At 52.9% G+C, this 23,015-nt stretch overlaps 1 protein-coding gene across 1 annotated transcript; it reads right to left on the bottom strand.

Moving 5' to 3' along the window:
• Nucleotides 1-268: 268 nt before the first annotated feature.
• On the bottom strand, nucleotides 269-10,498 carry Scart1 (scavenger receptor family member expressed on T cells 1). Its single transcript, XM_046448824.2, is given in 14 exon segments — nucleotides 269-689; nucleotides 1,190-1,327; nucleotides 2,008-2,031; nucleotides 2,273-2,587; nucleotides 2,663-2,731; nucleotides 2,914-3,069; nucleotides 3,072-3,212; nucleotides 4,576-5,177; nucleotides 5,179-5,227; nucleotides 5,382-5,687; nucleotides 6,089-6,414; nucleotides 7,349-7,649; nucleotides 8,573-8,906; nucleotides 10,253-10,498. Coding segments are annotated over 14 exon segments (3,114 nt in total). The 5' UTR covers nucleotides 10,319-10,498; the 3' UTR covers nucleotides 269-402.
• Nucleotides 10,499-23,015: the final 12,517 nt, after the last annotated feature.

Below are 23,015 nucleotides of genomic sequence, written 5' to 3'. Positions count from 1 at the left end.
AAGGAGCCTCACCTGGGATCAGGAGAGGGACGTACACTGTGGTCCTCAGGGACTTCTCAGAGCCCCCATGCTCAGCTCCTGGTCCCCATGGCAGAGGAAGCCATAGAGAGAGAGACAAGGTTGGGAGCAGCAGGTGGGGCACTCTGGGACGTGTGCTAACATAAAGACACAGCCCCACCAGCCACCCGCAGCCTCCCTTTCAGCCTTCAGGGATTTGGTGTAGAAGGCACAAAGGGCACAGCTCCAACAGGAAACAAAGACAGGTAGGACTTTACTGAGCACCATCCTGCCCACTGCAAGATTCCAGTCTAAGCATCAGCCTTGAGGGACAGGGCACTTTCCAATGCCTCGTGCCTAAGATGGCAGTGAGGACCCAGAGACACAGAGCAGCACTCAGGATCTTTAAATGTAAGCGCTGGCCAGAGCAGAGCCCTGCACGTGGGAGCAGTACAGTAAGAAGAGTGCCACGGACCCCAGGGCGCAAAGATGCACACCTGTGGGGCTCAGCAAGGCCCCAGACTCCTCCCCCTCATCATGGTGGCCCTCCTCAGGCTCTGCCGCATCATCATAATCTTCCTCCTGCATGGGCCCCCTGGATTCTGGGGACACTTCATCCTTCTCCCTCACAGGGACAGCTTCGATGTCCTCATAGACGCCCTCTGAGGCCTGGTTCCCCGACAGTCCAGAACCTGCAAAGGCAACAACCTTACAGAATGAACGCTCCTGTAGATGGAGCCTCCCACCACCACCCCCCAGGCACCTGGACCTCTCAGGCATGCTGAGACCCCGGCTCCTCTCCATCTGCCCCTGCACAGCAATGGCCTTCAGTCACACCCTGCCGTGCACTGATCAAAGGGACCTGGGGAAAGGGATGAGTCCCAGGCTCTGAACACACTATGACAGGCCCCAGCTACAAGGACAAGGATGAGGGATGGATGGGGGACACTTTGGTGCCCAGGGAAAGAGGATTTTCTTCATAGATCTATTCTCAAAACATAGTGAGACCTGGGTACCCACAGCTCGTGTGTGGTTCCACAGAAACTCACCCAACAGTGGCTGCTAGGAAGACACCTGCAGTATGTAGGAGGGTGGCCAGAACAGAGGGGGTGTGCCAATGCTGGCGTCTCCCAGAGCTTCCCCCAGCCTCTGCTCCCAGGACCTTGCTCACCATGCCCAGTCATCCACCTACCCATGCAGGCAGCACTGCTGTGGCACCACTGGACACCTAGCACCAGGAAGACGAGGCCCAGGACAAAGCCAAGGACCAGGCAGGCGATTTCAGGCAAGGTCCAGCCCTCAGCAACAGGTGGAGGGGCCAGGGAAAGGGCTGTGGGCAGTGAGAGGCGGGGCCTCCTGAGTGCCTGGCTACCTGGGGCATTGTGACCCTGGACCTGGATGACTTCAGCCTCTCAGAAGGGGCAGTGTGCATGGGGGAGGGGTCTCATTGCCATCTGGACAAGCAGCTGCTCCCCAGAGATGGCCAGAGGTCCCATGGTGGAGGAGCTCAGGGTGAAGGCCTAGGATTCAAGGCTCACAGATGGGACTGCCAAGTGCCAAGGCCCCAGCAGTGGGCTTAAAACAAACGTTCCTGTGAAAGGGCCGAGACGGAAGGCTCAGCCAGGAAAATCCAGGGGAAAATGCCCAGGTGTGAAGGCCCAGGATCAGGGCCCAGGACTCATGACCCACCCATGCACACGGGGAAAAGCTCCTATGGGCCTTTCTGCCCCTGCCTCTGCTCTGCTGTAGACCTAGAGCCACTGTGTCCTCAAGGCCACAGCAAGCAAGGGCCCGGGCCTGGGCTTTGGTCCCCTCACAGGCTCCCCACCCACCCAGGCACAAGGAAGGACGGCTGCTTTCATCAGGGAGGGGCCTGGACCACCTGAACAGGGTGTGACCAGGCACCTGCTCCTAGAGCTCCCCGGGACAGTCAGAGCTGAGCCCCACCCACTGCAGGCCCTCTAGGTGCACAAGGACTGGGAGCTGGGGGGTGGGCAGGATGCCACCTACCAGATGCAGTGGTCCCAGGGACACCTGCAGGAGACATACCAGCCTGAGCACCAGGATGGGGAGGCAGAGATGCTCTAAGCAGCACAGACCTGTCAGGGCCCAGGGGCTCACCTGGCCACCCTCTGCTACAGCATCATAAGACCCAGGGGGCAGCCTGTGCCGGGAGCACCCAACTGAACCCTGTGGGGAGTGGCTGAGAAAAAGAGGTGGACACAGGAACACGCCCTCCAGGCACCCTCTCCCCCTGGGTTTCTTGCACACTCACCTGAGCAGTGCACACCTGCGTCCTCCTTGTGCTCACAGTCTCCGCGTCCCCACGGCTCAACCGGGCAGCCCCACAGGGACGCCTCACTGCCACGACACCCCACCTCATCCAGCCACACGGGCCCCGAGCCAGGGCCGAAGGCAGCGCCCCGCACGGCGTCCACTGCCTGGCCACAGCCCAGCTGGCGGCACACAACCTCTGCTTCTGCCAGGTCCCAGGAGTCATCACACACGGTGCCCCAGGAGCCCCTGTGCCAGAGCTCCACGCGCCCAGAGCATCCGTCCTTGCCGCCACGCACGCACACTGCACCCTCCTCTGGAAGGGGCAGAGGTTACCTCTGGGCCACACTAGGCATGAGCAGGCTCATGTACGTAAGGGACAGAGGCATACCTGGGCAACTGAGCACGGATGAGCAGTTGAGCATCTCTCCTGAAGCCTGTGCCATTGTTGGTGAAAATCCTGTATAGAAGCAACCAGCACCTATAAGCTTATGAGTGGGCAGGCAGCTTCAGAGCACATGGACAGATCCACAAGGCTCCAGGTCAGAGCTGCAGTTCACTTCAGCCCTATCTGTGACTTTCAGAACAGTCTTTTTCAGGACACCCAGAAGAGCCATGCCCACCTGCACAGGTAATCCAGGCCTCTTCTCCCAGGACACAGGAGCATGGGTCCCAGGGAGCAGAAGGACAGTGCCACAGAGTGGAGCTCGGTAGCCTGCGGCACTCAATGTCGTCTACCCAGGCGGTGCTGGAACCTGCCCCTTGGAATGGCTTGTTCTCCAGCCAGCCCTGATCCCCGCACCCCAGCTGTTTGCAGATGATAGTCAAGGAGATGTCTTTGAGGGCATTGCTGCACACAGAACCCCATGTCCCATTGTAGAGCACGTCCAGCCAGCCAGCACAGCCACCAGGACCTCCTCGAAGCCTCAGAGCCATAGATTCTACAGGACACAAGCACACCCCGTAAGAAGGAAGGTGTGCTGCGTAAAAGTGCAGGGCACTGGGCACCACACAGGAGGAAGACACCGGACAAGCTCAGGATGGAACAGACACTCAGGTACAAGACCCAAACAGCACCCTCCTGGAGGAAGACAGCACAGCCAGGACCGTGGTCTGAGCAACAGGGCCACACACAGGCAGATGGAATGGCACCATATTAAGAAGCCTCAAACCACACAGGAAAGAGGGAAGCGACGACTGCCAGTGTGCCACCAGACTCTTGCAGGGGAGGGGATGGAAGGTGGTCCTGGCTGCCAGGTGCAGCTGGACGGGAGGGCTGGTTCCCAATGTTCCATGGCAGGCAGGATGACCATGGCTGATACACTTAACTGAATACTTCAAAGTGGACAGTAGAGAAGACTGGAATCTTCCCAAGACCAAGAGGTGGGCCACGTTGAGGTGACAGTTCTGCCAGTCCCTTGGCATGGTCAGGACACACTATACACTGTGCACTGCAATGTCATACTGCACCCATTGAATATGCACTTACTGTGTGTCAGTTAAAAATAACATTTTTTAAAAAAAATTGGTTAATGACATGAAAAAAATAAGTCAGAACCATGATTTAGTCCAGAGCTTCATGCTCTAAATAGGCATCAATCCTGATGGATCCAAGCCCAGATATGTCCCCCTGGCTGATGTGTGGCAGGGTTGTTGATACAGCCCCAGAGTGGAGCATAGAGACCCTTTAAATTACACCTCATGGGCTGGGGTTGTGGCTCAGAGATAGAGTGCTTCCCTAACATGTGTGAGACATTATATTCAATCCTCAGCACTACGTAAAAATAAAATAAAGGTGCATGTCCATCTACAACTAATTTTAAAAAAATTACACCTCAAGTGGCAATTATAACATTCATATAACCATGACAGGATAACTAGAGAAAATTTGATATATCTTGCCTCCAACAATCATAACTAATTAAAAAAATCTGACTAATTAAGATAACTTAGGAGCAGCACTGCAGGGACGCTGCTGGGACTTTGGCCGCTGAGTGAGATCAGCACTTTCTTCCTCTCTCTGGAGCCTGCTGGGTCATGACAGAACAGAGGCTGCCCTCCATCTGCACAAAGCAATGCCAGAGAGTGGGAGGAGCTCCATGCATGCCCACCCGTGCTGCTGTCCACCTGAGGGTGACTGGTCACCATGACACTGGTTGTCTCTGTGAATAATGACAAACTGTGACCCAAGAGTGACCCACCAAGAGGGCAGCAACATAGAGAAGCAGAATTCCAAACAGGGTAACCTTAGGCTTCCTACATGTTCAACTGCCCCATGAAGACACTAAAAGACAAGGCACCCACCTGAGCAGAAGACCGCAGCGTCCTCCTTGTGCCCACAGTCATGCCGTCCCCAGCCCCCAGACGGGCACTGCCACAGAGCAGACTCATGGCCCACACAGGCCAGTTCGTCCATCTAGATGGGGCCAGCCCCAACCCCAAAGTGGGCGGACCCCAGCGCACTCAGGGCGTGGCCACAGCCCAGCTGCCTGCAGACCACAGGCGCGTCCTGTAGGTGCCAGGCATCAGACCGTCGCAGCGACCCAGCCCAGCGGCCAGCCGTACCCGGAGGCTCCCTGCGGAGAGACTGAGTCAGGAGCGCCTGCACTCTGGGGGCCAGGGAGCTGGGGGAACAACTGTTCCCACACTCACCAGAGCACACGACGCCAACGTCCCGTGAAACCCCTGCGGGCACCAGCTGGGACGTGGACACGTTGCATTGGGTCAGGTGGGTCTCGGAGCCCACGCAGCGCACACGGCTCAACCATACCCGGACCACACCACGGCCAGGGGTGGGCGCGTCGTAGGCTCGCTCTGCCCCTCCGCACCCCAGCTGCCGGCACACCACGCTGGCGGCCAGCAGGTCCCAGGCGTTGTCCAGGACACGGCCCCACATGCCGTCCAGGGCCATCACAACGGCTCTGACAGTCCCTCAGACGTAAGGCGTCTCGGAGACCTGGCAGGGAGCAAGAGGGTTCCCATGGTCACAGGAAAGCCCATCCCCCACAAAGCCCTGCCCACTCTCAGCTCAGTTGGAGTCCATACTCTGTGCTTTTCCAACCTCCTGCTGACCTTCTGCTTACTCTTCCACAATCCTACCTCATACCCACCTGAACAGAGGGCAGAGGCTGAATTTCCTGGGGCACAGGCCTGGGCCCCCAGCGTGCTCACTGGGCAATTCCACAAATAAAGCTCTGTCCCCACATAGTGAAACACATCTGGCCACAGGGGAGCTCCTCCTTCCCCAAAGTGGCCTCCTGGAGGTGTGGCCACAGCGTTGCCACAGTTCAGCTGGTGGCAGAGGACGGTTGTATCTGCTAAGTCCCAGTGCCAGGCGCAGAGGGGCACCCAGGACCCCTGCACCTGGAGCTCCACGTGGCCCCCACAGCTGCTGCTGCCATTGACCGGCCGGAACTCTGGGGAGAGATGAAGTCCTGTGGCCTCAGATTCACACACCCTAAAAGCAGCTCTACTCGGCCATTTCTTTCTTTTGCACCCAGTATGCTGCACACAGAATGGACCCTGGATCCCTGTGTCCGCCCCCACCTACCAGAGCATCAGCCTCCAGGTCCTACAACTCTGCAGAGGAGCCCCCTGTCTGCAGTGTAGCCCTTGAGTCACATCTCTCAATGGCTAGAATCCTTCCCCTTCCTTTCCTGCCCTCCTTTCAACCAGCAGAACCAAGCGGTCCCTGAGCACAGTACACTCCTGCCCAGGACCCTTAGGGGCTCGTCTTAGAGTCACAGGTGGGGCCCATGGAGGAATGTTGGCAAGGAAAGAGCTGGGCTGGACTTCTGCAGTCCGCCCCAGGCCTCACCTGAGCACCTGAGCCCCAGGTCCTGGTCATGCGTGCACTGGTGCCCGGGCTCGCTCTGGCAGTGGAACAGCAGGGACTCATTGCCCAGGCAGTGGGAGGCCTCTGTCCACACTGGCCCTGAGCCTTGGCCAAAGAGGGTGCCGTGGACGACGGAGATGACCAACCCACACTGCAGCTCCCGGCACACCACGTGGGCTGTGGGCAGATCCAGGTCCGTGAGGCAGACAGTGCCCCAGGTCAGGCCCCGCCCAACCTCCAGGCGCCCAGCACAGGGATGCTCACCGCCCACCAGCCGGGCCTCTGTGTGTCCGGGGGGAATCAACATCCTCTCAGGTGGAGATGGGTATTGTCCAATGAACAGCCCTGAGCTAACACCTTCAACCACACCCACAGGAGGCTCACACCAGGGATGTCATCTGGGTCAGTCATCTGCCAGACGCAGGCAAGAACTGGCAGACGGAGGCCCATCCACCCTATACCTAAGGCCAGAGGGCAGGGTCACCTGCTCTGGCACTCACATCTGTCACAGCCTCTGCCTGTCAGGGTGATGGTATCAAGTCCATCTACAATCTCACAGGCAAGGTCAAGGTCCCCTCAGGCCATAAACACTGCCTTTTGTGGGCACCATGGCAGGTAGTCTGTGCCCCTCATACTCAACCAGGAGCTGTGAGCAGTGCAGCTCACATACACCTGAGACAGGGCTGGGAGGAACTGACTTGCTATCCACCAAATGCCTTTTAGCCTGTAGCTATCTCAGCTGAAACTGGTCAGCCCTGCACCTTCAGCAAAGACTCCTGGCCTGGGTATGCTGAGTTGGCATCTCGCTGGGTCGCCAGAAACTAGCTCCACTCTTGTGGACCACAGCACACAGACCTCAGCACACCTGTGGCCTGCTGGGTTCCCACCTGTCAGCCTATACTAAAGAGCTTCCAGGGCCCTTTATCTCTAGGTCCCTGCCAAAGGCAACTCTGAGCTAGAGATTATAATTATTATTATTATTATTACCCTGCTTCCCTAAAGCTGTGTTTTCACAGTCCTCTCTGTTTTCCCTCGACTTTCCCAGCCCACTCATTGTCCCTTCTGAGAGCCAGTTGCCCACATGTCGATAGAGAGGACCAGCCATGAACACACAGGCCTTTCCCTCCCACTACACCCACAATGGTCTGCACCCAATGCCTCAGGCAGGATGGATCCCTGGCACCCCTGCACCCCCACAGTGCCCGGGCCTGGTATCACCTGAGGGTCCCATGGCATTACAACTCACCTGAGCAGACCACCTCTGCATCCAGCTGGAGGTCACAGCCACTGCGCAGGTTGTTGTTGAGTCTGCAGTTGCGGATGGTGGGCTCTGTGCCCCTGCAAACCATGTACTTCCTGACGATGTCCACACCTTGGCAGGGGGCCTGGAGCGCAGGGCCACACCCCAGCTCCTGGCAGAATACTGTGGCCTCCTCCATGTGCAAGCCACAGAGGCGGTCCACCCCATTCACATTCCTGATCTCAGGGAGTCCTGCACAGGGACTGTGACCCTTCACCAGGCGGATCTCCCAGAAAGTGCCATCTGTGAAGCACAGGCCCACGTTACAGAAGATTCAGACTCCGCTAGGCACACCGACCCTTGAAGACTGCATACGCCCTGGTAACAGATATTTCCAGATGCACTGCCTTTGACCATGGCAGTGCCTACCAGGCACTCTCTTGGGTCTGAGAGGCAGGAATTACAGTGCAAACCTACCTACCCCTTCTCCAGGGAGTCCAGAGAGGGCCGGATTTCAGGGTCCAGAGACCTGGTATCACACAAGTTCAGCCCCGTTCAATGCTCTGGGTCACCCCCTTGAAGTACTCAGCATGCTTTAAGAAGGCCTTCATGGTGGCTTCACATGAATCCCCAAGACCCTGTAGGGCCTTTTCAACGGACCCTTACTCTAGTGACCTGATGCAATGAGGGTCCTCACAAGCTCCAGGCCACACAAAGCACCCAGACACGGCTGAACCATGTCAAGCCAGACATCCAAGAGAAAGCATGGCCTCTCAGCCATCCATGTAGGAACCATGAGTGCATGCCTGTGTGCCTCTGGGGCCCTCCTAGAGGACCCCAGCCTGTGGCTGCCACCCTAAAAACTACCCTGCTTCCCTAAAGCTGTGGCACTGGCAGCCTAAGCTCAGTGGAGCAGGACCCTTGTCCAGTCCATGCACAGCTGGGCACTAGCACGTAGCATCTGAGTATTTGAAAGAATATCAAAGGATCCCAACACATAAGGGACTAACCAGGGAGAAGAGGTGGCAGCAACTTGCAGTCAGGGTGTTCCAGGCCCCAACCAGGAGTCCCTGCCAGAGCCCCAAACCCACCCTTCCTCTCCTCCAGGTCTATCCCTTCCCCATCCCTTCCCAGGTCCTCCCTAGCCTCATACTGTTTCCTCCACACCCACCCCCACACCCCTCCACACCTCCTCCCAGCCTCCCCCTCCCCCTGCCCCTACTCACTTGCACAGAGTACAACCACCACCCACTCATGGGGGCATGCGCTCTGACTCCGTGCGCCCAGGCTGCACTCCCAGAGGGAGGACTCATGACCCCGACAGGACACGTTGTGCAGCCAGGGCGGAGCCACCTCTCCTGGTAGCGGGACATACTTGGGAGCACCAACTGCACAGCCACAGCCAAGCTGCCTGCAGACCACAGAGGCCTCCACCAGTGTGCACTTCTGGTTGCACAAGTGTCCCCACTCCCCATCACGTCGGACCTGCACCACTCCATCTCATGCACTCCGTCTGTGTGCCAGCCCCAGGTCACCAGGACTACCTTGGGACAGACAGGACTGGTTAGAGGGCAGAATGCCCCCTGGGTCTGGTGGGGAGAGGAACCAGCCTGAATCCACCTGGGGCTGCTTCCAAGGATTCGCTCCGCAAATTAGCAGCCCCAAAGCAATTCTGGAAAAATGACAGCAGGGATCACATGGAGACCAGCCCACTACCCCCACATCTCCCCCAATTCTTCTCCCTGCTCCCCTCCTAGCCTGGAGAACCGACATCAGTGATGCCCCTCAAAGTAAGGAAGTTCCCTTGTCCTTGGAGGCCAGGAGCTGGGCTGGATCTTCACCCACCCCTGCTCCCAGATGTCGTGGCTCCACTTCCACTGGAGACACTGCAGTCTCTGAAACCCCACCACTCTTCCAGTCTTGGCAGCCTGCCCCCCAGAAGCCCTAGACCCACCTTCAGGGCCCCTGGTGGACCCTGCACCCTCAGAAGAGAGAAGGTCCCATATGGTAGTGGGCTCAGAGAGAGGGAGATGCCCCAAGGGAAACTGTGTCTCCTGCAGGGTCCTCCACCATCACTGCCCTGCAGCCCTCCACTCAGAGCCTCCTCATCACTTCCTGCCCAGATCATGGAAGGAGCAAACTCTGGTCTGCCATCTTGAACACCAATACAAAGCCCTCAACTGTGACCCCAGGCACAGCAACACACCACTGACCTCTGCAGGTGTCAGTACCCTGCCCTTTCTGCCACTGACCCCTGCTGCCAACAGGTCCCAACTCCACTGCCGCTACTTGGCTTCTGTGCAGCATCGGGTGACCTCCCTCCTGGGCCTTGGAGCAGCCCAGCCAACGCATTATTTCTCCTTCAGCTTCAAGGGCCGTGAAAGCTGCAGACCCCTGTAGATGCCCACCATGCCTTCACATGTGCACACTCTTGCACACTCAGCCTGGGCTCACTGTCACCTCCAGCCTCACATGCTGTCCCTTCGGCAGGTCTCCTCTGAAGCTTCTTGCTCTTGGATCCAGCAGCCCCTCACACACACACTACCCTGCCTGGAAGTTCCTGGGACTCCATGTTGCCTTCATTGCCCTGTGGGCCCCAGCCCTAACCCAGGGGACAGCAGTCCCCCCAGGTCTCATCAGCACTAGGTGTCCATCTGGGCCCCTGGAACCAGGCACCAACCCAGACCCGTGCCTGAGCTCCAAGCTTATCCTGCAATTGGACCCTCTCAGGGGTCAGGCCCTTTGCAGCCCATATCCCTCCTGCCCAGGACGTCCCATCAGCCTTGGGGCTAGGGAGAGCCAGGAAGACAGATGGAGACAGCAGGGAATGCTCGTGTCCCAGGGCCTGGGCACCCACAGAGCCACTGTCTCCAGAAAGTCCTGTGGATGAGGAAGGAGAAACTTACCAAGGGGGCTGCCCTGAGAGTGAGAAGAAAGGGCCCCAGCCCCCAGGTCCAGAGAGCCGCCCTCATAATTCCTCGTGGCTCCAGCCAGCTCTCACCACTCAGCTGGGGCAATGGCGGAGGTTGTGGCCAAAGTTGCGTATATAGATGTGGGAGCCACCAGTGGCCTGGGCTAATGGGGACAGCAAGGGCCTTTCCAGAGCAAGTTGGCAGCTGTCTCCCCCTGTGAGCAGAGCAACCAGTGGCCTCGCTGGTCCCATGTGCCACCAGACGTAAGCAAGGGGCCCCTGCTGGGGCTTTCCTCCCTTGCCGACAACTGCTGAGGGGGAGCCTAAGCCAGACCCCATGATTGACAGGTGGCCAATCTGCCCACACCCAGCAGCAACAAGCCCATGTTTCTGCACACCACAACCAGGCTCTTCCCTTCAGCCCCAGCAATAGCACAAACAGTAAGACCATGCCCAGACAGCCGAGGACATTGCCTTTGCCCCCATGGATGGTTCCCTAGGGACTGGGCAGAGTCTCAGCAGCACTAGAAGGGTGAGAAAGACCAGGGCACTTTGGGAGGTTTTGGAGACTAAGCTGCCATGGAAACAAAAGCCCATGGAGAAGGTAGCATCACACGCCAGCCGGATGCTTGCCTGCTCAAAGAATAGATGTGAGAGGATGCAGAGTCTCCTGAGCGAAGAACAGAACCCCCAGGGACAACTGAGATCACTCACCCCATCAAGAACTGAGAAAGCTGAAATCTAAGGTGTAAAAGACCATCAGCTGATGCCAATACCAAGCGGGACTAGATGTCAGAACTACCTGAGAGGGTTTGAAAACTGTCAGAAAAATGCTCCCACATTAAGTTGCAAATTGCAGGTTTGTTTCAAATGAAACAAATGGGACAAAAGCAGAAATCTTAGCAAAGAAATAAAAGCTATAATAATGAGGCATGGTGAGGAGATGGAGCTAGCAGAACTCTCATCGTTTGCAGGTGGAATTGGAGACTAGTGCACAACATAAGGTGCCCTGTGACCCAGCAATTCCACCCTTAGGTGTGTGTCTAAGAGAAATGGAACTTTAAGTCCGCACAAACACCTGTACAGGAATCTTCACAGCAGCATTGTACATGACCAACAAAAAGACAGTCCAGTATGCAGAAGCTCATGAGTGGTGAGCAAGGTGTGGTGTGTCCACTCCACAAATGTCATTTCCACGAGCAGAATGAGCATTGATCCAGGCTGCAGTGTGTATGGCCCTTGAAAGCACATGTCAAGTTAAAGCACCCAGACACGGAGGGACCACTCCCATTCACATGAGGAGTCCAGAACAGGAGCCACAGACACAGGCCAGGGCAGGAGGATGTGGCAAAGGGTCCCTTCTAAGAGGATGAAGTGTCCTGAAAGGACATCATATCCCTTCTTTCAGCATGAAAAACCACATGTATAGAGCAGACTCTAAGCCATAAAATAAGTCTTGGGAAACTTAAAAGAATAGAAATTACATGAAATATGCTCTCTGATTCTATTATAATTGAACTTAAAATCAACACCATATTTATCTAGGTAGTTCCCAAATATTTGAAAATTAAACCACACATTTCAAAATATTCCATGGGACAAAATAAAGCCTGAAGGGAAATCAGAAAACCTTTTGAACAAAATAAAAATGAAAATACAGCATATGGAGATTTGTAAGATGCAACTAAACTGGAATTAGTGGGAAACTAGTAGCATTAAATTCTTCTACTCAAAAAGAAGGAAGCTCTAAAATCAATAATCTAGGTTTTCCCTTAGGGAACTGGAGAAAAGAACAAGCAGAAGAAAATAAACATAAGAGCAGAAATCAACAAAATAGAAATTATAGAAAGGAGAAAATCGATGATCCTGATAGTGGGTTCTTTGAGATCAACCAACTGGATATACAGTTTAGCCAGAATGTTGGACGAAAGAAGAGAGAAGACACAAATTACCAACATCAAGAATTAAGGATCAGGAACCACTGAAGACTCTGGATGCTTACAAGATAATAAGGAAAACATGGACACAGCTGTCTGCCCATAAATCTGTAAGTGGAGAGGAAACTGACCAAGTCCTTGAAAGACAGCTGACCAAAGTCCCTGACAAAGACACGAAGTACCTGAATATGCTGTGTCTACTAGGGAACTTGAATCCCTAGTTTGAAACCTTCCAAACTGGGGAAGGAGTTGTGGCTCAGTGGTAGAGTGCTTGCCTAGCATGTTTGAGCCACTGGGTTTTATCCTCAGCACCACATAAAAATAAATAAACAAAATAAAGTTATTGTGTCGAGCTACAACTAAAAATATTTTTTTAAAAAAACTTCCAAACTGAAAATTCATGGCCCAGAACATCTTACTGAGGAATTCCACCAAATAATTAACAGTATTTTAATGATTTTAAGAATATACAGAGTATTCTAGAAAAAGGAACTAATTCAGCAATTCTCAGCATGCTCTGATACTAAAACAAGCAAAAATATTGCAAGAAACATTCCAGACCAATATTATCTCCTGCACAAAGACGTAAACATCTTGACAAAATATTAACCAAATTTAGCAACACATGAAAAATGCAGGCATGATGAAAATGTTCTAAAACTAGATTGAGGTGGCAGATTTACAACTCAAAAAAACTTGTTTTTAAAGCCATTCACTGGGTGTTTTTTATGCTGTATAACTTACAGAGCAGTAAGTCTGCTAAGTAAATAAATGACAGTACAACCAAGTTAAATCTATCCCAGGAATGAGAAGCTGCACAACACAGAAAATTAATTGATGTAGTGTGTCACATGACTGAAAAAGCAGCAGCAGATGATCATCTCCAGGGTGTTGGAAACGCACTTGATAAATGGGTCTTCCATTGAAGATAAAAGCTGTCGGTGCCCTGGATACAGAAGGGAATAGCTACCTTCAAGGGACTAAACATCTCAGCCAAGATCACCCTTAATGAGATTGAGTGCTTCTCCCACAAACTAAGGAACACAGGAAGAGTACCCTCCTTGCTCTTCTCAACATTTTAATGGAAGTCTTAGTGCATAGGCAGGAAAAAAAAAGAAGAAAGATTATAGATTGAAAAGGAAGGAATAAAACATTTTATTCCCAGGTCAAATAATCATCTAGGTGGAAAATATCAAGAAATCTACAGAAAAGACCTTGAAATTAATAACTAAATTTATCAAGGTCAGAATACAAAAATAAAAACACAAAAAGAAATTGGACTTCTGTATACTAGCAGTGAATAATTGGAATTTAGCAATTTCTTTAAGTATCATTCACAATATTAGTTAAAAATTTACTAGTGAGGGATAGATCTAACAACACAAGTGCAGGATTGCATACTGAGAACCACAGATCATTGGTGAAATCAATCAAGGAATGTCTACATAAGTGAGAAGACACCATGCTGAAAGACGGGAAGATGATGTCTTCTCCCCAAGTGATGGGGTAATCCAGTCAGGATTCCAGAAGATCCTCTGTAGACACTGACATGCTGATTGTAGCATTTTTAAGGAGATAGAAATGTCACTTGTCCTGATTTTATTACTGCATACTGCATACAAGCATTGAGCTACACACCATCACAAAGCACATAAGCAACTATGAACAGAGCAGAAAAGTCTAAATGTTTAAGAGAGTGACATATTGACAACCTTGATCTTATCATCACATGAGTGTGCAGGCATTGAAGTATGACACAATTAAAAATTACGTCAGATGGCAAAGAAGATAGAATATTCAAAATTAATTGAAATAAGCATAGTTCAAGTGGTATCTTATTGTGGTTTTGATTTGCATTCCCCTGACAATTAATGATATTGAGCTTTTTTAATATGTAACTTTTGGTCATTCGTGTTTCTTCTTTAGAGAAGCATCTATTCAGATCTTTTACCAATTGCTAATAGAGTTATTTGTTTTCTTGATATTGAGATGCTTGAGTTTCTTCTCAGTTCTAGACATTAACCCCTTATTAAATATATAGTTTACAAATAATGTTTTGAATTCTGAATATTGTCTCTTTGCACTGTTGATAGCTTACTATTGGCAGACCAAGTCAATTGGTATACTCGCATTTGTCTGTCTGGGATCTGGTTGCCTTTTCCTTTGAGGTCATAGCCAAAAATCATTGTCCAAAACAAGGCCAGGAAGTATTTCCCCTCTGTTTGCTTCAGGAGTTTCAGAATTTGGGATCTTACATTTATTCATTCATCTGCAGGTGGATATCCAGTTTTCCCAAGATCATTTATTGAAAGGAAATAATAAATGTGGCCTTGGCACCTCCATCAAAGATAACTTAGCTGCAAATATGTGGCTTTATCGCTGGTCTGTTCTCCAGGATGTGTCGGTTTTCTTGCCCATACCAGGATGTTCTGTTACTGTTGCGTTGTAGTGTATTTTGAAGGCAGGTGGTGTGGCGCCTCCAGCTTTGTTCCTTTTGCTCATGATTGCTTTGGCAATCTATAGCCTCTTATGGTTCCATGTTGGAATCTCTTTTCTGTTTGTGTGAAGAATACCATTAGTATTTTAATAGAGATTCACTGAATCTGTAGATCACTTGGGGTCATGTAGATATTTTAATGATATTAATTCTTCCAATCCATGAACATGGGATGTCTTTTGTCTAACCCTGCTCCTGCTGTTGTATTTACAGTGTGTCCCCTGTTAGTGGACATGGCTGGGTCTACACTTCTCGGTCTGCCACACAGCTGTGCGTTCAGCGCAGGACTGCTCTTTGCTCCTCTCTTCCTTACTCCCATTGGGTTAACCATGTATTTTTTTCAGCTACCACTGCTTGTCTTTCCTTATTACAGGCATTCCTAACTTACCTCAATATGCTGGGAATTCATGCAACAGCATTTATGATGCCCCTCCTACTTATGTCCTCCTCATATTAATCAGTCCAACAATTTTTAATAGCAGATGTTATTTTTAAAGTTTTAAGATTTCTGCTTGGTTCTTTTCTAGATTCTTTTCTAGAATTCCCATGCCCTCCCTCTCCTGGCCCACTGTGTTCATCTTTTCTTGTCATTACTTAGTGCACCTGCTAAGCGCATGTTCCCACCCTGAGTAATGTCATCTCGGGCATTCAGCTCTGGAAGTTTGCTGTAGTTCTTTCTTTGTCTTCTATGTCCCCACTTAATGTTTCCAATTAAGAAGGTGTTCAACAGCATGAGGTGGCATGAGGTCAACATACAGAATCAGTCCTACTTCTAACACAGGAGCAAAGACAGTCACAAGTTAAAATGTGATAGTACCATTCACATCACCAAAATGCAAACTACTTGGAGATACATTGCCACAAGGTGTGAAAGGTCTGTACACTGAGTATGTCGGGATTATGGGGCCAGCAAAGGACCTGGGCAAGCAAGAGGATGGCGCCCACACCAGGGCCTGTTACTGTCCATACACCAGTTCTCACCAAACCTATCCACAGATTTAATGCAGTCACAACCAAAACCCAAAATCCACATGGAACTTCAAAGGACCTAGAACAGCCAAAATGAAGCTGAAGAAGAGTAACCAGCCTCAAGGACTTCCACCACCAGTTAAAGATCTGCCAAGAAAGTATGGAGTTAATATCAAGACAGGCAAATGGATCCATGTAACTGAACAGAGGTCAAAGGACTCACAGAAACATGGAAACTGACTTTTGTGAAAGACACAAAGGCAATTCAGTCAGAGAACACCCAGCTTTGAGCCACACCTCACCAGGTATAAAAACTAACTCCACAAGCTTCATGAACCTAAGTGTAAAAACTTAGAATTATGAAACTTCTCAAAGAAAGTATGGGAGGAAATCTTTGTGGCTTTGAATAATGCAAAGATTGCTTGGATATGGCACCAAAAAATGTGAAAAAAATTAAGGAATTGAACTTCATCAAAATTAAAGCTTTCTCCTTGAAATAGGCTGTCAAGAAAACAAAAAGACAAGCTCTAAACTGAGGAAAATATTTGCAAAGCATATTCAGAAGATATAGTGGACATTCAAACTCAAGAATATAAAAACCAACAACCCAATAAAATAATAGGTAAAATATTTTTACTTCATTAAAGAAGATGTGCAGATGGCAAATACATGGGGAAGAGGCCACTAGTCTTTAGGGAAATGAGAATTAAAGCCACTCCACGCCTCTTTGAGTGGCTAAAATGGGGAGGCTGACCACAGCAAGGAATGGAGAGGGCCTGGCGGCTGCAATTCCAATACCAAGACCCTTAGGAACAGTCTGGAACCTGGCAGTGAGCCAAACACACCGCACCAGACTCGGGGTTTTACTCCCAGACATGTACCTACAGAAATTAAAACATCTGTTTAAGAAAAGGCCTATAGGTGACCACTCTCAGTGCTCAACATCCCAACAGCCGCACAGCCCGAATGCCCATGGCAGGCAAGTGCAGACAGCCCAGGGGCCCCAGCGGAGGGATGCAGCTCAGGAGGAGCAAGGAGAGCACCTGTCCGACTCAGGCCCAGGGCGGGCACCGGGACTCACTTACACAGGTTCTAGGAAATGCAAACTGATCTAGGCCGGAAAGCACAGGGTGGTTTCCTGCAGGGCAGGATGCGGAGTGCTGGGCTGATGGGAAACTCCCTATCTTGATTGCTGTGGTTTCCTGGTGTATTCAAATATCCAAACTCATCAAATTGTGCACTCAGAGTACATGCAGCTTATTGTGTGTCAAATAGGCCTCCATAAAGCATTTTAAAGAGAGACTTCCCACAAAGAAAACTCTATACCCAGAACAGGCAGAGCCAGCAATGTGTGCAGCCCACGGCCAGTGCCCCAAGCTGCACTTAGGAAAACCTAATGTAAGAGGCCATCTAACCTGCCACATGGATAAACCAAGGATGAAAAACCACATCAGCATCTTATGAAAAGGAAAACATCTGTATAAAATGCAATGCCCATTTATAATAATAGATAAATAGCCACCTCTTTGCAAAATGGAGACAGGAGGGAACTTCCTCCACCTGAGGAGCATCAGTCAACACACATGAGTAAATGTCCTACTTTCTCCCCTCACCACATCTGAGTGACTGCACGGTGGAGGTGGTGACAGGCAGGGAGATAAGTAAAAAGAGGCCAGAGGTTGAAAAGCAGGAACCACAGGGACACTCAGCAAATCTACTACACGCAGCCACAGACCAGAGTCAACTCTGCTTCTACCCCAGCAACAAACAGAAAATGAATTCTCTTAAGTAGTCCCACTTAGAAAAGCAGCGAAAAATGTCAAATATCTAGGAATTAACCAATGAAAGATGTGGAAGGCCTTTGTGCAGAAAACGAGAGATGCTGAAGGGCAGAGGTGACTGGAATGCACCTCTTTGGGCCAGAAGACCCAGCCAGAAGACATACATCCAAATGCAGGAGGGGGGGGGGGCTTGACGAGCTGATGTGGGGTGTTAGAGTCTGTAAACAAGTCTGGATGGTGCCTGGCAAAATGCCAGAGGGAGTGGTTTGTGAAGTAACACCAGGGAGCCATTAAGTGTGGAGATTCCTTATTGGTTGACTGATGTATCTAGTTTATGCTAATTAGATAAGCTGTGTGGAATGTATAAATACTGCTCCTGTCCTGCAATAAACGGCTCCCACTCCTGCTGTATCAATGTACACAAGTTGTTCATCACCCCCCCACCCCGGTTATTTTGCTGCAGCTGGACTGCGGCAGCGGGGTCCACAGGAGCAGCCCTCACGACACAGGAGCTGGAGGCAGAGGTGCTGCTCCTATCTGACTGCCCCCATGGGGACTTCTCAGAGCGTGGCCCAAGGGGACATGGGCAGCAGCAGAAGGCAGGCCAGTTCCTGCTTCCTGGGGGAAGAGGGGTCCCTGTGGTGGCGTTGAGTGGGCCTGTGAATGTGGACAGGACACAGGGCAGAGGGAGACAGGGAGAAGGCAGCACAGACCAGGGCCTCCCAGCCTTTAGTTCATGGGAGAGGAGACTAGATTCATTTCCTCACTGACTTCAGAAGCCAGGAGAGAAAGAGGGTGGAGGCCAGAGGAAGCCTCCTTGGGTGTTGGGGACAGCCCAGAGCAAAGCACAGCTGGAGGAGGCCCAGGAGGTGTGTAGCAGGAAGTCCAACCCTGCCCTGCGGCTTGCTTCTGAGAAGGGGCCGAAGCTAAGTGGGAGAGCGGTGGGTGTGGTGCTTGCAGGCCCCTCTGCACCTCTGCATGGGGTCTGCCCCTCACGTGCCACAGAGCTGCCCTTCATGAGCCCACTGTGTCTCCTCCCACACCTGAGCCCCTGCAGAGCTGGGGTCATGGCAGGGTTCAGTATCCACCCCAACAAAGGAGGAGCCCCCAGACATGGCCGAGGAGTGATGAGTGGCTGGCACTTGTCAGGTGATTCTGGAGCAGGACATCATAAAACCACTGTGCTGGCCCCAGGTAGCCCCAAGGTCTGGGCTGCAGCAAGGCAGCACCCAGTTCAGCTCTGTGCACTGCAAGTTCCTTGCCCACTTCCAAGGGACTGGTCAGCAGTCCTGGCCACCAGCCACAACTTGGAGCTGAATCCCCATTAGGCCCTTGCACCTTTCCCTCACCTCCAACTACCCTTTCTCCCCGACCCAAGGACCACCCCAGCCCAGAGCATCAGTCCAGGCCCACCCAGTGGGAGCACTCAGAGGGGGCATCTGCTAACCCTGGATGCCCTGGGCTTCCAGCAGACAGTCAGCAAAAAAGGACAGAGCCAGGGGCTGTGGTCCTCCTGCAGTCTCAGTGCCTAGGACAGAGAGTCCTGGCACCTGCACCTGCTTCACAGTTCAACCCATCCCGTGTCCCTCAAAGTGAAAGGAGGGATAGGAGGGTGAGGATGAGGTGGGACTGCTCTGAGCAAGCAGGCATAAGTCTGGGCCTGCACCCACAGCTCTGGGCCTGGGTAGGCAGGGGGCCCAGGGACCCAAGGGTTTGTTCCTCAGGCCCCTGCTGGGGATGAGAGGACTGATGGGGCCCACAGCATGTCCCCCACACCTGCTGTGTCCTGCAAGGACAGTAGTATTGGGAGCAGGTGTCCATCTGCCCTGATCTAGCCAATCTAATAGACATGGTCACAGGGGAAGGGGAAGAGGGAAGAAGGACCTTCCATGTGTCACCTGGGGATTGCGTAAGGAGTGGCCTCCACTCCCTTCACAAGCTCCAGCCCCGCCTAGTCAGCTTCTCTCTCCTGTGAGTTCTTGGAGGAAGGGATTGTGCCAGGGCAGAGGAGGGCTTTCATGTACACAGCCAGCTTATTTTTGGATGCACACTCTGGCTGAGGGGGGCAGCCTGGCTGCCCTCTCCAGGCTGAGGACAGTGTTTGCAGGCCTGCCCAGCACAGGAACTCTTGTACCAGTCCCAACGTGTGGAGCAGCAGAACACAGGAAGAGGCACCTGCTTCAGTCTCCGCCGTCCATTCTCATCTGACACAGACAAGTCTCTTTTATTGTGAGGGGAGTCACCTCTAGGTCTGCACTCCCCAAACTCTGATCTTTTTGGAACAGACTCTGATGGTCACAGGTAGACTGTGCTACATCCAAGAGCAAACACCACTTTCCTCATTTTCTGGGGATTCCTGTAGACTGGGGAGATCCAGATGGCTTCAGTGAGAGTGAGAGGTCCTCTGTGGTTGGCCCCTGGTCAGCCTTGCCTGGCCCTGGTCCTCACTCCCTCAGAACCACCACTACCACTTCTCACACTGAGTCCCTAGGTCCTCAAGGTCAAGGTGAGGAAGCAAGTCTGCTGGGTCCCTAACCATCAAGCAGCATGGGAAGGACAGTTAAGCCCCAGTCCCTTCACAGTATAGAAGTGAGCTGGCAGGCAGAGCAGAGCTAGTGGGGCACAGGTGGGCTCAAACCCAGATCCGCGTCTAAAACCTCACCAGCCTCTGCACAGGTGAGACATGAGGGGTTCTAGTGCTTGTGTCATGAGTGTGCTTGTGTGCACACCTGTGTGTGCTTGCATGAGACTGTATGTACACTTGTGTTTGCACCTGTTTATGCACCTTCAAGTGCCTGTGGGCACATCTGTGTATGCACCTATGTGCACCTGTACACACTTGCATGTGTCTATGTGTGTATCTGTGTATGCACCTGCATGTACCTGTGTGCATTTGCATGCACTGTGTGCACCTGCATGAACCTGCGTGTGCCCATATGCTTTTGTATGCACCTGTGTATGCCTGCATATGTGCCCAAGTATGTCTGAGTGTACATCTGTGTGCTCACCTGTTTGCACACCTGTACAGGTGTCTATACCTGTGTGAGCCTGCTCATTCCTATGTACCTCAATGCTCCTGAGCACGCCCATGTGTGCCTGTGCTGTGGCTTTGCTGGCAGGGAGCCTGTAGGGGTTTGCTGGCAAGCATGTTTCTCTTGGGCGGGTGTCAGCATAGAGGTCGATGCGTCTGTGGCTTCATGGTTATCCCTGTTCCAGGGCTGCACCTTCCTACCTGCTTCTGTGGAAGAGCGGGGGCTCCAGAGGCTGAACTCAGTGTGTATCTCCTGTGCACCAGGGTCTAGGGACACCCGCATGTGCCCAGGCTGGTTCTGTTTGGAGAGCTTGTTTGTCTACCCAGCAGGAGCCTGCTGCCTGCATGAGGCTTGTGCCAAGGGCATGTGTGTGTGGCCTGGATGTGGGCATGATGCTTATGTGGGCACCTGGCTACACTGTGAGTGAATCCGAGTGTGGGGAATGGGGTTATTTGACACCTGTGTTGAGTTTGGGGTGCATATGTTGGGTGAGCATATTGGGGGTTTGTGCAGTGTGTGTACTGCATGTGAGTATCTTGGAGCTTGTCTCCAGGGTCTCCAAGTTTAGGATGTGACACTCCCCTGGACCAGACCCAGCCGCTCTGGGGTCACCGGCAGTCCGTGGTCCCTCGGCAGCAGTGCCAGGACCTTCTGGTTTGTGTCCACAAGTTTGCATGAGGAGAGCCAACTTGCTGCTGCTTCCCTAACCACAGTTCTGTCAGATCCATCCTTCAGAGACGACTGGGGGAGGCAGTTGACAGGTGGCAGATCTGAGTGGAAGCGGGTTGTCATGAGCCACAAGAGCCATGTCAATGCCCAGGCCTCGTTTTCCCAGCCCAGCTCCTAGACAGGCCACTCAGAGAGAGCAGCATAGGATCTGGCTGCACAAAGGGGGGCCTCGGCACACCAGGGCTGACCTTACTCAGGCCTAGCCAGACCTCTTGCTGCAGTGCATTCCTAACGGTCCCCAGGTGCTCAGAGTGGGCACATCCTGCGGTGTCCGCCCAGGGCCTGGCACCTGCAGAGCTTCCAGACTGCTCCCACTCCATGGGGCAGAAGAAATGCCACCTGTAGGCTGCCCTGTCCTTACAGCCTGCCCTCTGACCCTGTGAGCAGCTGGGGCAGCCTGCTGTGGCCTGTCCCTGTAGCCAAGTGGAGCCCTGCCATGACTCTCATCATGGCCATAGACTGTTCTATCCAAGATCACAGGCTAAGGACAGGGAGAAATTTTAGCCCAGCTGCTGTCCCAGAGCCCATGACCAGAGCCCTGCTGCCTCTCTAGACCTTTCCTGTAGGTCTTCCCAGGCCCCAAGCAGCATGCTGGGGTTGGGGGTGGGAGACACACAGGGCCTGGAGAGGGAGAGGGGGCATCTGGGCAGCCAACAGCAGGGACGGGATGGGCACCAAACGGGAGGGCTGCCCTACAGGGATCTTGATCTAAGTTGCTGCTGGGGCCAGGGAGCACAGAGCAGGCACCCATTGATTCCTCTGCTCACTGACCAGCATCCGAGGCCCCTACAGCCTAGGACAGGAGAAGCCTGGGACTCCTGGACAGCTGTGGAGCCGGTGGACACTGCCTTCTGTGTTGGTCACCAGCCACCTCAGCTGAGGGCAGGACAGATAGTACAGGGTGGAGAAGTCTGGAGCTTCCCCAACTGTGCCTGCGCAGGTGTGTTCAGGAAACACCAGCTTGTGCAGCAAACTGCTGAGCTTTGCTTTGAGGTTAGGCTTGAGGACGCCAGGTAAGCAGCAAAACCCAAGCCCGCTCCACAGGGCAGATTGACTTTGAGCTGGGCAGCTCAGCCATGTCTGGGAAGACCTGGCTGGGGAGAAGACTCCCTCCACAATGGGGGCAAGGGGCAACCTCTGCTCTGGGCTCCACTCCTTTAAGGTCAACCTCCCTCTGCGGAGCCTATGGTGCCAGCAGCACTGGGGGTGGGGTTGGACCCTCTTAATCCCTGGGGAGCTTCTGCAGAGCCCCACCTTGCTTCATGCAGACGAGGACTCTGGGTAGGCCCTAGCCCTTACCATCTCGCCCAGTGCCACTCACCTGCCCACTGAACCCAAGACTCCTCTGCCGTCCCCAGGCCTCCTTCCTTGCCACCTTTCCTGGGGTCTGCCTGATAGTGTTGAGACAGCCCAAGGTCCTCCTTCCTGATTCTGACACCCCTGCCCACCAGCCCCTGGGCCTGGGATGACCCCAGCCAAGGTATCTCCCCACCCCACGGGCAGTGGGTGTGAGCGGTATGTGGAGGGGGAACAGGGCCAGACTGGGGTGGGGTGAAACTGGGGCAGGGGTGGGGAGGGCGGGTCTGTGCAGTTGTCCAACTGTTTTTGCAAGTTCTTGCAGCCAGGCATTCTCTCAGTACCTGGACGCTTGTCTGCTGTCTGTGCTAGGTGGCTGTTGGCCTCCACGGTCCAGCAGGAAACAGGCCCGGAGCCCAGGGTGAGCTTGGGCAGTCTTGGAGCACACCAAGGATGAGTCTTTCTCCCACCCAAGGGGAGCTCAACCTCTTACCACTCCTAGCCCCTTACCCTCCAT

The sequence above is a fragment of the Marmota monax genome, unplaced genomic scaffold (genome assembly GCF_021218885.2).
Source record: "Marmota monax isolate L192 unplaced genomic scaffold, Marmota_monax_Labrador192_F-V1.1 WCK01_AAM20220418_F8-fsc00076, whole genome shotgun sequence".
Classification (NCBI taxonomy): Eukaryota; Metazoa; Chordata; class Mammalia; order Rodentia; family Sciuridae; genus Marmota; species Marmota monax.
The sequence above is the reverse complement of the archived record's forward strand: the minus strand, read 5'-3'. Positions and strand labels throughout refer to the sequence as shown.